The 12,309-nt window shown below is 41.7% G+C and overlaps 1 protein-coding gene across 3 annotated transcripts in view; it reads right to left on the bottom strand.

The window, feature by feature from the left end:
• XYLT2 (xylosyltransferase 2) overlaps nt 1-12,309 on the bottom strand; it is a gene marked incomplete at its 5' end in the record, with an annotated part of 40,218 nt that overhangs the window by 15,579 nt on the left and 12,330 nt on the right. Inside the window, 7 exon segments of one of the 3 annotated variants that reach the window (XM_073606674.1) lie at nt 38-300; nt 3,771-3,947; nt 4,060-4,276; nt 6,938-7,018; nt 9,186-9,388; nt 9,870-10,045; nt 11,639-12,053. In XM_073606674.1, the coding sequence (XP_073462775.1) occupies nt 38-300; nt 3,771-3,947; nt 4,060-4,276; nt 6,938-7,018; nt 9,186-9,388; nt 9,870-10,045; nt 11,639-12,053 (1,532 nt within the window). 3 annotated transcript variants of the gene reach the window in all.

Raw genomic sequence — 12,309 nt, 5'->3', positions numbered from 1 at the left:
CAAGTTTTAGTAAATCTCCCCCTATCTGTATACAAACCTGCAGGATCTCTTTTTGTTCAGCTGCTCGGGACTCTGCAGTTCTCGCAGTGCTAAACGTGTAAACGATGTATATGCAGTCATGGTGACATCTGAAAGGGCTCTCTGTCCCTCCAAGCTGTGGTATACATTCTCCCAGTAACCTTTGAGACCTGGAGTGCCGGGAACTGGCTCGCCAAACAGGTGAGCATCCAAAATATCCAGGACTTCCTGATTCACCGAAGACTCAAACTTCCTGGCAAAAAAAGTTGGCCTGGAGAGCTGCTGAAAGAGGAAATGAGCAAAGTGAAAAAAAAAATAAAAAAAGACACATGTAATGTACTAACAAGGTGTATGAACAGAAAAGAATCCAATAACTAGTGGAACTAAACCCTCCTCTCCTTTACAGCCAATGAAGCTGCCATCTTAGCCTCTGCGGCTGTCATGGAGCGATCGGTTTGAAAGTAACCACATTAGTAACTCCACTTTCCCACTGCTCCGTTTGAAAAATGCATATGCATTTTTGCCACGTTTCCAGTCTGTTTTCTGGTTGCCTGGCATCAGCATGAACATGCAACTCATACTCACAAAAATACATCTCTCCATTGAAATGCATTGAAAACGCATCAAAAACACACACCACAGTTGCGTTTTTGGTGCCTAGAAGAAAAGCACAAGAAAAGTGCATGACCATTAAATCCTATGGAACTTTTCACACCAGTCAGTTGCATTTGTATTGTACAAGTAAAAGGTGCAAAAATTCTAAAACAGTATATATCCTATAGGTGTTTTGTGCTGGATGATATTATATGCACGAAGTCCAAAGTCTCTATGATAGTTTAAGGACAGTCCCAAATTTTTGGGATATCATTCAATGCCTTTCTTTGACTCCAGAAATGTGAGTGCATTATGAGAGAACTTTTATTGTATATTAAAACTTGTTTAAAAATCTGCACCCAGAGGCGCCTCCTTTCTCTCTTTTTTCTTTTTAGTTGCATTTGTAGAAGTGCTGCATGTTGCATTTTTGGTGCATGTTTAAAAAACTGTGCCAAAAACTAACATCTCCATTGATCTTCGGCTGCATTTTTTTGAGCAGTTTTAAAACACACAGCAAACATGCACCGAAAATGCAATATGCAACACTTTTAAAAAAAAAACCCACAAATAACAGGTGTGAAGAGTTCCATTGGATTTAATGGTCATGCATTCGTCTTCTGCTTTTTGTAAAACAAGAATGGAAGAAAAACTGATCAGTGTGAGAGCAGCCTTAGGCTGGGTTCACATATATGCGGCTGTGGTTTGCAGTCTCGAGTCCGGTGCGTTTCTGCTCACCGGTTCAGGTGCAAATTTTTCCCTAAATTTGCAACTAAACCAGACCCCAAAAACGCACAGGAACCTTTTCAAAACTACACCGCAGCCGCCCCACACGTGTGAACCGGCTCCATTGAAAACTGGTCACATTCACATGTTATGCAAGTTGGATGTGGATAAAAATGCATCCAATTAGCATATATATGTGAAGCCAGCCTAACTGTAAAGGGCTCATTCACATTAGTAGTTGAGGGGTGGAAAATTTCTGCAGATGAGTTGCATTTTTACTGCTCCCCCTTTAGCTGCAGAGACAGCGGCCAGGGGTGTACACATGCTGCAGCCGCAATGCTTTGCTTCACAGTTGGAATTATATCCAGTCACCTACCGAGCACGACTTATTTAACAGAATGGGGCTGCTCTGCAAGTGCCCCACAACCACGTGCAATACACACGGTTGTAGCATGCTAGTGCAGCGCTTAGGTGGTTAAAGCAGGTGATACATCTCCTCACCACCTGTCTCTCAAGAGCAATCTGAACACAGATGTGTGCACTAAGGATATTTTGAATTCAGAACTTTTAGGCTGGGTTCACACTTATGCGATTTGAGACATTTCATGTTATTTGCAACACATTCCTGTGCGCATCACATGCGATGTCTGAGTGGCTGAAATCGCATCACATTCACACCAAAACGGTGCAGGACCCTTTCTTTGGTCCGCACTGGAATCGGATCGCATGAGTGTTCTCAGACCCATATGATCCGATTCCACAGTTCGCACTGCGTTCTGCGAACTGATTTGGGGTGTCATTACCTTTATATTGACACTTGCAGTGGTTAGCAGAGCGCAGTGTGAATTCATTGATTCAGATTCAAAGCGAGAACCTGCACAGGAATCACTGTGGTTCCCGCATCGCACCAGTGTGAACCTAGCCTTAGGTATTATAATAGTTGCGCAAATATCGTGCAACATAAAAAAAAATAGGGTGGAGCCTACGACGGTGATGTCATCACGTTTTTCTTCTCAGGAGGTGGATGGGCAAATAGGAAGTGAAGAGAAGACTTTGGAGACGCCTCGGTTCCGTTAACAACAAACACTGCTGTATCGCTTTCAAACGACTTTTATTTTATAAGTGCAATCTACTCGTTTTTATTAAACTTGCCTTCATTAACTACTACACTATGGGAGCATTTCTTTTTATGCTTTTTTGAGTATCACTGGTTCCAACTGCAGTTCCAGACAGCCTTTTAAAAGGTCCTGGGGAGACCATTCTTTTCCCCCGAGCTTGGTGAGACTACTGATTAGTGGCCACGGCGTACTGGTAAGCAGATTATTTACTCACCTGGGTGTGGAGCTGGACGCACTTTATATGAAGGATCTTTTCACGATTTCCTCCACTGCAAACTATCATCTTTATTCACATGGATGCGCTTTAACCCCTTTCATTTATGGGCTTGAATTTCAATGGGACTCCGCTTTAGTTTTCTCATCACTTGTTTAATTGATCAAAAATTTTACTAGCGCTGCATCTATTTTGTATATTTTTTTAACATAAAAAAATAGCAACTCTCATCTTTTTTTATTCGATAGGCCTTCTGCTTTCTGAAAATATAAAATATTTTAAAAGAGGAAGTAAGCACTGATGGGTTTTACTTCCTCTTTTTTACCCTGCAAAGTAAAAGCAGAACGGACTAGTATGCATCGCATACTAGCCCATTATGTGGCACTTACCTGCAAACGAAGCCTGCGCCATCCCCGCTGGTGGACGCATCCATCTTCGCCCCTCCTCCTTTGGGGGGCCGCAGACTCGGCGCACGTTTAGGAGATATTTACAGTACCTATAGGTAAGGCTTACCTATAGGTACAAGTTGCACAGAGGGGTTTACGGCCACTTTAAAGGCTTGCTCACAGCACAAATTGCACAGGAACGCGCTGTGTGGTTCTTTGCAATTCACATGCAATCCAGGTGCAGTGTGATTTCAGCCCATTCAATTGAATTTGGTGTGATTTCAGCCCATTCAATTGAATGGGCTGAAATCACACCAAAGGTAGTGCGCATACTACATTATAAAATATGCACAGGAACCGGATCGCATGGTACTATTGTACCATGTGATCCAGTGCAGGCAAGTGCACTGTGTTTGAGACCTGCATTTGGGGTGTCCGTAACACTGCAGTGAAGGGTGTTGATGGGTTTCCCGCACGGCATTCTGGAGTTTTAGGTCGTTTTCTAAGTAAAAATGTTCATTTTATGTAAAAAGAAAGAAGAAAAGAATGGTATGGCAACAAAAAGGAATCTTTAAAAAAAAAAAATAACAAAAATTCTATATATATATATATATATATATATATATATATATATATATATATATATATATATATATATATATATATATATATATATATATATATATATATTAAGATAATTCAGTTTTTCAAGATTACCTGCAGGCGTACAACATCCTGTGGTTTGAAGTCGTTTGGAGAACAGCCGCACCAGTCTACGATATGTTTGTACTGACAGCGGCAGCCCAGCTTTCTGTTCCAGTTCGTCACCCGCAGATTATTATCGACAAGGGTGTTGCAGTCGTGACTGTTCTCCAAGACAGTATGGAAGAAGGACTGAAGGGGAGACAAGGGTGTCAGGTGCTGCTTTATGGTAACAATACATACAATTTAATATGAAGTTTAGATAATCAGGAATCCATCCAGACACACACACACACAAAATTACCTCAGCAGGTAGCAGAGTATACTTGTAGAATCGCCTCAACTCTGAAACCAGGACGTCATTTGTAGAGGTCACATATTTCACAAACTTGTTGGTCAGAGCGAACCAATCAGAGCCACCGTCCACCACAATGCCCTCTGGTATCTGCCGCTCACCAAGTCGCCACATGTGCGAGTCACATTCATGGAAAAGGCGATCTAGGCCTTGCTTCTTAATGAATCTGGAAATGAACAACATTAACTGACTTAGCAACATCCTTTACAAACAGCAGTCTATGGCTTAAAGTAGAACTCCGGCCTTAGCTTTAGTCTTGCACAATTGTACAGGCTCCTCCTGTACCGATGTGCATTAGTCAGAAGTCAGATAGAAACCGCATCCTTTCTTGGCTGTCCAGCATCATCTGGCCTCTTGATTCGCAGCCTGATTGTCCCTGGCCCGCCCCAGTATTCAATGGATTTAAAGTGGTTCTAAAGGCTAAACATTTTTTTACCTTAATGCATTCCTTGCTTTAAAGCAAATAAAGTTCCACTCCATTTTTTAAATTCGGGTCCCGGGTGTTGCTGATCACAATGGCATTAATGTTAGGATTTTTTTTTTCTTTATAGTACATTACCTGTAGGGTTAAAAAGGTCTTGACTTCCATCGCACCTCGCCGCAGCGAGGCACGTCATATCCTGCCACCCATTGGCTCCTGGGATATAGGTGTCATCAATCCCAGGAGTGAATGGGAAAATTGATTGACAGATTGCCAAAACAAAAAAGGGACAAACAAACTTCCTCCGTTACCACCATTGCTATGGCAACCTGCAATACACGTACGCCGCGCTTTGTACACACTGCGCAAGCACGAGATCAGGAGGTGCATGCTGGGAAGCCAGTCTGCCTAGGAACACCCACTCCTCCAGACTGACATCTAGTCTTCAAGGCAATGCACACAGCACCCTGGTGGCTCCTCCCACCAGCCATGATCTGCCTGCATTGATGACATCACTAGGTCGGGAATAATGTAAAATAAATGGATCCCTTCAAAAAATAAATTAGCAACTTGATAAATGGGGAGAGCGAGAGGAGCCAAATAAATAAAAAATAAAAAACACACACCATACAAAAAAAAAAAAATCCCACTTCGTTTTTTTTTTTTTTTTTAATTATATTACCATTAAAATGTTACACTGGAACTCAAAGCAAAAACAAATACACATGGGACATACTCTGCCTGCAAAGGATTTGTATTTCTAACCATCGAGTCCTGAGATTTACACAGCTCTGCCACACTGTGCTCCTTCTCTCTCCTCACAGGCACAGAGGCAGCAGTGGGAGCCTTTGGCGGATGAGCCAAGCCATGCTATGCGTCTATTGACACACAGCCTGGATTGGGAGCAAGCCTGCACGTGTGCCACCAAAGCAAGTAGCTTGCAGACAAGGAGGAGCCTAGTGTGGTGGTGGGGGAATCCGGAAGAGGAGGATCGGGGCCGCTCTGTGCACTACCATTGCACAGAGACAGCAAGTACAACATCTTTATTTTTTTAATTAAAAAAAAAAAAAGCTGAGCCTTTACAAATCACTTAACTTGCATACCGCAGGCTGTCATATGATGTCCTGGGCTTTCAGTGGTGATATCTGAATAATGTCTGCAGCTACAGGCATTATTCAGATATCTTTTTTTTTTTTCAGCCGGCGATTCCCTTCACCGTAAGAACAATTATAGCGGCTTGATCGTTCTTACAGGCAGCGGGAGGGGACGTCGCTTCTCCCAGCTCGCTGGAGAAGGAATCCACCGCCGGCAGAAGTTAGCCATAGTCATTTCCCAGGGACAGATAGTCTCCGGCAGTCTCTAGGACTCTAGGAGGCCCGGGCCGGCAGAAGTAAACAATGCCGGGGACTCGGCTGGAAAGCCTGAGACCATTCATTTTTTTTTTTTGGATCTCAGGCTTTCCAGTCTTATAGACCCCACATCTCTCCATAAAGAGGACCTATCATGCACTATTCCTATTTACAAGGGATGTTTACATTCCCCTTGTAATAGGAAAAGGTGTGATCAAAAATTTGAGGGAAGGTAAAATAATAATAAAAAAAAAAATTTAAAAATTAAAGCGTCCCCACGCGCAGAAGCGAACGCATACATAAGTCACGCCCGTATATGTAAACGGCATTCAAACCACATATGTGAGGTATCATCGCGAATGTTAGAGTGAGAGCAAATAATCTTAGCCTAAGACTTTCTCTGACTCTAAACATGTAACTTGTAAAAGAATTTTAAAGAGTTGCCTATGGAGATTTTTAAGCACCGAAGTTCAGCGCCATTCCACGAGTGTGCTCAATTTTAAAGCGTGACATTGTTAGGTATCTATTTGCTCGGTGTAACAACAACTGTCACATTATATATTAAAAAATAATTGGGCTAACTTTACCGATCTGTTTTTTTTCCCAAAAACACGCATTTGAAAAATTGCTGTGAAAATACCTTGTGACATAAAATGTTGCAATGACCACCATTTTATTCCTTAGGGTCTCTGTGTGTGTGTAATATATATAATATATATATAGTTTTCTTGCAAAAAAAAAAAAAAATGAAGATTTTTTTTTTACATGTAGGAAAGGAGTGCTGGAATTTGCATGGTATGGAAGTGGTTAAGCGACAAAGTAGGTGGATTAAAGATTACAAGAGACTGATATCCATTCAAACTCAAGCATTTCAACCAAGTGTATTTAAAAGATGCATTTAATACACACATAACTGCAATGAATACACAACTGCAGGTGAGTGCACTTTTCTGTTCTCTCTGTTTCCTCACATGTGATGAGACTAGGAGCTGGGCAAGATTTGTTTTTTTCTTGGTCACACGATATAGGACTTTGCTATCTAAAGAGGAAATCTTACCTAGCGTTGTCACGGCCGTGAGATTTAAGGAAATTTTTGTCTCTGTATTTTGATAGAAAGAGAACCAGCTCCTCGTTGGTCCTGTGTACAGAAGAAACATTTGAAGTTACACGACAACCCAAACGCACCCTGACAAGGTTCAGCTACAACCGCCATTTACACAAGGAACACCTGCAAAGAATTCCATGGGTGGATGCCAGAGATAGGGGGAGTATATTGAAGAACTTTTTTTCTCTACAGTTTTTTTTTTTTTTGCAAAGCTGTTATTCTTCAAAACAGGAGAGGGGGCTCCAATATCTAAATAAGTGGACGTTGCATTTTTACTGTCCAGTTCACTTTAAAGGTAAACTTTGTTAAAAAAAAAATCCTTGCACTGGGGCTGTGTTTTGCTCCAGATCAGGGGTCTCCAAACTTTCTAAACAAAGGGCCAGTTTATAGTCCTTCAGACTTTAGGGGAGCCAGACTGTGGCCAGCAGGACTGGAAATTTTCCTGGCATCAGTGGGAGTAAACATTGGTCACATTTGGTATTAAGGGAAGGAACAGTGCCCCATTATTGGTGTCAGTAGGGGGACTAGTGGCCCAAGGGCTGAGTAAAGGCAAGCAAAGGGCCGCAGTTTGGGGACCACAAGTTCTAGATGAACAAAACAAACAAAAAAAAAAAACAAAAAAAAAAAAAAAAAAGGGGGAGGACGATGAAGATTATCTTACTCAATCCTCTGCTCCTTCCCACTGCTCCAGTGTCCGGACATCATCAAGAGTAAAGCAAGGCCCATAGCCTTGCACTGGACATGATGACGCGGAGGAACAATCCACAACTGGAGCGTGGGGGAGCTGGAGGATCAAGTAAGTGTAATGCTCTGTACACACGGTCGGATTTTCCGATGGAAAATGTGCGATCGGAGTTTGTTGTCGGAAATTCCGACCGTGTGTGGGCTCCATCGGACTTTTTCCATCGGAATTTCCGACACACAAAGTTTGAGAGCAGGCTATAAAATTTTCCGACAACAAAATCCGTTCGCGTAAATTCCGACCGTGTGTGGACAATTCCGACGCACAAAGTGCCACGCAGAATAAATTAAGAGACGAAATCTATTGGCTACTGCCCCGTTTATAGTCCCGACGTACGTGTTTTACGTCACCGCATTCAGAACGATCGGATTTTCCGATAACTTTGTGCGACCGTGTGTATGCAAAACAAGTTTGAGCCAACATCCGTCGGAAAAAAATCCATGGATTTTGTTGTCAGGGCATAACAGTTTCTCCCTTCTCCTAGATTTAACAATCCTTTAATTTTGCAGCACAGTCACTGCAAGGCATAATTTTTTTTAGCCGCCCAGAGTTGAGCGTTAAAAGGATAAGTTCACCTTATAACAAAAAATAAATGCCCATTTTTTTGCAAGTAAAAAAAAAAAACGTGCATTAAATCTGTGTCTCAGCCAATCAGGAGAGTCCCGGACAGCCGAGGGACTTGTGCACATCACTAGACAGAGATGATAAAAAAACCTTCTGACTTTACAACTTCTTCCACAGCCAGTTTTCCTTAGTCAAGATGATGGCGCCAGCACCGGATAGCCGATTCATCAATCGGCTCAGGTGAGGACACCACTGGATGCCTGGACAGGTAAGTGTCCTAATATTAAAAGTCAGCAGGTGCAGTATTTGTAGCTGCTGACTTAATTTTTTCTGAAGGAACCCAGAGCTCCTCTAGGACCCTGCCTAGTGGCTCTTTGAAACCATTTAAATGTTATTTTACTTTTTTGCAGAGATCCAACAAAATTCTGCACCTTACAGAGAACATAAAACCATTCATATTGGTGCCTTCTCCTGAAATGATGCTTACTAGCCTTCCTACAGTCCGTACATACACAATAGAAGCAATCTCAGGTAAAGGCATTTATTGATGTGGTCATTTAACCCCAAAAAAATTGCAATCCAATTAACCACAAAGGCATGCAGTAGGGTTGAGGTCTGTGCAGGCCAATGAAAATCCTCCAAATCAATGAAGTCAATCATTTGGAGGGGTGCTCACAGAGAAATTAATACGCCAGAGCAATCACTCATCCTTTGGCACTTCCATTCTAAGTTTTATTGTTAGAGCTCCTGCCTGCAAGACGACTACCGCTAAGCACTCGCTCTTTAGCTAACCCATAGTGCTCTAGGAATCCTTTTCCCCTGCATGAAATGTTTATTTGTAAAACAAAGCCTGTATTATAAAAATTCTCTTCTTTACAGTGTTTTATAACTTACCTGGTTGGGTAGTCAGTGGCACTTAAGTTGATAAAGAAGTCCCATGGCCAGTCGGACATTTCAAGCAGATCTTGCATGCTGCGCAAATACATGGTGAGAAGGCTGGCTCCGCCCCAGATAGTAATCATGCGCCACGGGGTAACACGAATGTTCGTATAATGCTGCGCCAACTGGACAGCTTCATTATGAAGGTAATTTGAGCGCTGTTAGAAAGACATAAATATTAGTAAAAGCCCATTCACCTTGTTCCATGCATGTTGCATTGCATGGGCCCTTTCCCTTTCTATGGGCTCTCAACGCACCTCCACGAAACAAAAAGATTTACCCAACATTTTTTTTTTTCCCTTACAACACAGTACACCACAACCAATGTGTATTCCCATCTATGCATTGCGATACACTAAATGGTCAGGTGTGTTTATTGCATTGGGGAAATAAGTGGGATGTCTTTAAAAGCCCATGAACCAGAGGGGCACTACTCAAAACTAAATTCCAGGAATTTGTAAAAAGTGAAGGCACACTATAAGTTAAAGTGGTTGTTAAGCCACTTGTATAAAAAGCTCCCATCCCCTCTGTATTAGAACAATAAGTTCCACTGATGAGAGGTGTGGTTCTCTGGCTACACAGTGCTGCAGAAGGTCTGTACAAGTCACTGGATGCTCCTTATATTAGGCAGTCTCTTACCTGATCTACATGTATGTAGTAAAAGTGGTCTTTGTGGTAAATGGCTTTGATGAGACGTTTCAATTGCCGCACCGCTCTCCCGTGTACAACAAGCATGTAAACAATGCGCAGCGGATTCTCGGGAGGCGGAGCTCCAACATCTGACTCCTCCCACTGTAAGCCAGAGGTCATTTTACCTGGGAAGAAAACAAACCAAATTTTAGATTATTCTAATTAAAAGGAAAACACACTGAATGGCTTCCGACTGCTACCAAGAACTCTGACGAGATCCCAGCTCTGCCACTCATCACAATACCACCACACGTGTGTATATATATATATATATATTTAAGGTGGTTATACCACGATCATGGTTGAGGCTACAACCATGATCCCAGTAATGTTTTTTTTTTCTAGGAGGCGATTCTATTTTAGCCCTTGTTCACACCAATGCGATTTGACAATTCAAAATCGCATGACAAGTCGCACCCCATTTTCATCAATGGAACCATTCAAGTCATAGCGACTTTGAAAAAGGTTCCGGCTTTATTTTTCTGCGATTTCATTGTAGCTTGCATGGACTTCTGTTTAAATAAAGTCATAAGCCACAATAAAATTGCCGATCCAAAAATCTCACCGATCTGTGGCTTTGAAATCGCGCTTAAGTAGCGCGATTTCATAGCCCCACTGGTGGGAATCAAGGCCTACGTAAAAGTGATCTGAGCGGCTATACAGCCACAGGACCATTTTTACAAGCGGAAGGAGCTCTCTCCCTCCCTTCGGCCGCCTTTACCGGGCTCTGCTGTCCCATCAGGCAGCGCATTACCGATGCAACCAGTGGCACACAGTGAGAGGAACTGACATTGTTCTTCCTACTGTGTGACGTTGGAAATCGGAAGTGACAAAATCCCCAATTTTTTTTTTTATAAACCATTACCAGAAAAAAAATATATAATATAATATAAATATATATATCTTGAGGAATGCATCAGTATTCGTACTTGATTTGAAAAAACTGGAATTGGTTTGTTTGTGTGTATTATATATACACACACACATATATACACACAAACCAATTCCAGTTTTTTCAAAGTACGAATACTGATGCATTCCTCAAGAAATAAAAAAAAAAAAAAAAAAAAAAAAAAAAATAAAATATATATATATATATATTTTATTTTTTTCAATAAACAGAGGATTTTGTCACTTCCAAAATATTATATATATATATATATATATATATATATATATATATATATATATATATATATATATATATATATATATATATATATATATATATATATATATCACAATACCAGTTTTTTTTTTTTAGAACAAGTACAGATACTTTTTCTCCAGTACCCGCTGATACCAAATACCAATACCCTTTTTTTTTTTTTCGCGCAGTGCAATTTGAGCCCATACAAAATTAATGGGCTCAAATTGCACTGCAAAGAACTGCATGCGATACAGGAATGTGTCCCGATTCCTGTCCGAATCAAATGCAGTTTCCTGTACCGCTCGTGTGAACCCAGGCTGAAGTCATTATGACATGAAATTTTGAATGGGCTCAAATAGCACCGCGCGAAAAAGGTATCGGAATCAGTGCAACATTATATATATTTTTTTTTTTTTTTTTGTGGGGGGGTTCCAAGTGATTTTCTAGCAAAAAAAAAGTATGTGAAAAATGTCAGCATTAGCCAGGGGGTCAAGTGGTTAATGTATTTTGTTTTATGGAGAAGTGGTCACAGCCTATAAAAACAAGAAGCGAGGCCTGAATAATTTACCTGTCGTTTGGCAATAACGGGGCAAGCTCTTGGGCATGATCTGTCCCAGCTGGTGCAGACAGACAATGTCGGCAATCTCCTGCTGACATTTCTGGGTGGTGGCTCTGGAGAGAGCGGACAGGGCGTCTTTTCCTTTGATGTCGCACTTTGGGATGAAAACGCGATCCGTGGGGTGTGGTCCTTCTACACTGCCGGTGTCGCCGTCTCTGGTTAGGTTGCGCCATGTTTCCTGGGGGACATGAAGACGGGTGCTCAGCTTGGATCTCGGATTAGCCTCTCTTGCCACTCTGGCTACCTCACTGCCTGATCTCCCTGCCTTTCCTCTTGATTTCCAAGCCCTGCGCCCTGCAGAATTACCAGGGTCCTTGGAATGCTCTGCTTTATCTGGGCTTCTATTTTTCCTCTGCTGAGCATTCTGCAATACAAAAATCAAGTTGAAAAGAAAAAGCAGATTAGCAATGGTGGAGGGAAAAAAAAAAAAAAAGTCCAATTGACTAATTTTTAAAACTATTTTTTCGTTTTCTACAGAGTAGAGAATGTCTGGAACTCCTGTCAGGATTATTTTTGATGTCTGTGTCCCATCGGAGGGGAGATTTCCTGTCACATCCTGCCTCCGAGACACAACAGGGAGTGAGGAAAATCCCCTCCATGGCTACGTTTGGAAGAGTGGC

Source organism: Aquarana catesbeiana, linkage group LG12, assembly GCF_042186555.1.
Source record: "Aquarana catesbeiana isolate 2022-GZ linkage group LG12, ASM4218655v1, whole genome shotgun sequence".
NCBI classification, from domain to species: Eukaryota; Metazoa; Chordata; class Amphibia; order Anura; family Ranidae; genus Aquarana; species Aquarana catesbeiana.
The sequence above is the reverse complement of the archived record's forward strand: the minus strand, read 5'-3'. Positions and strand labels throughout refer to the sequence as shown.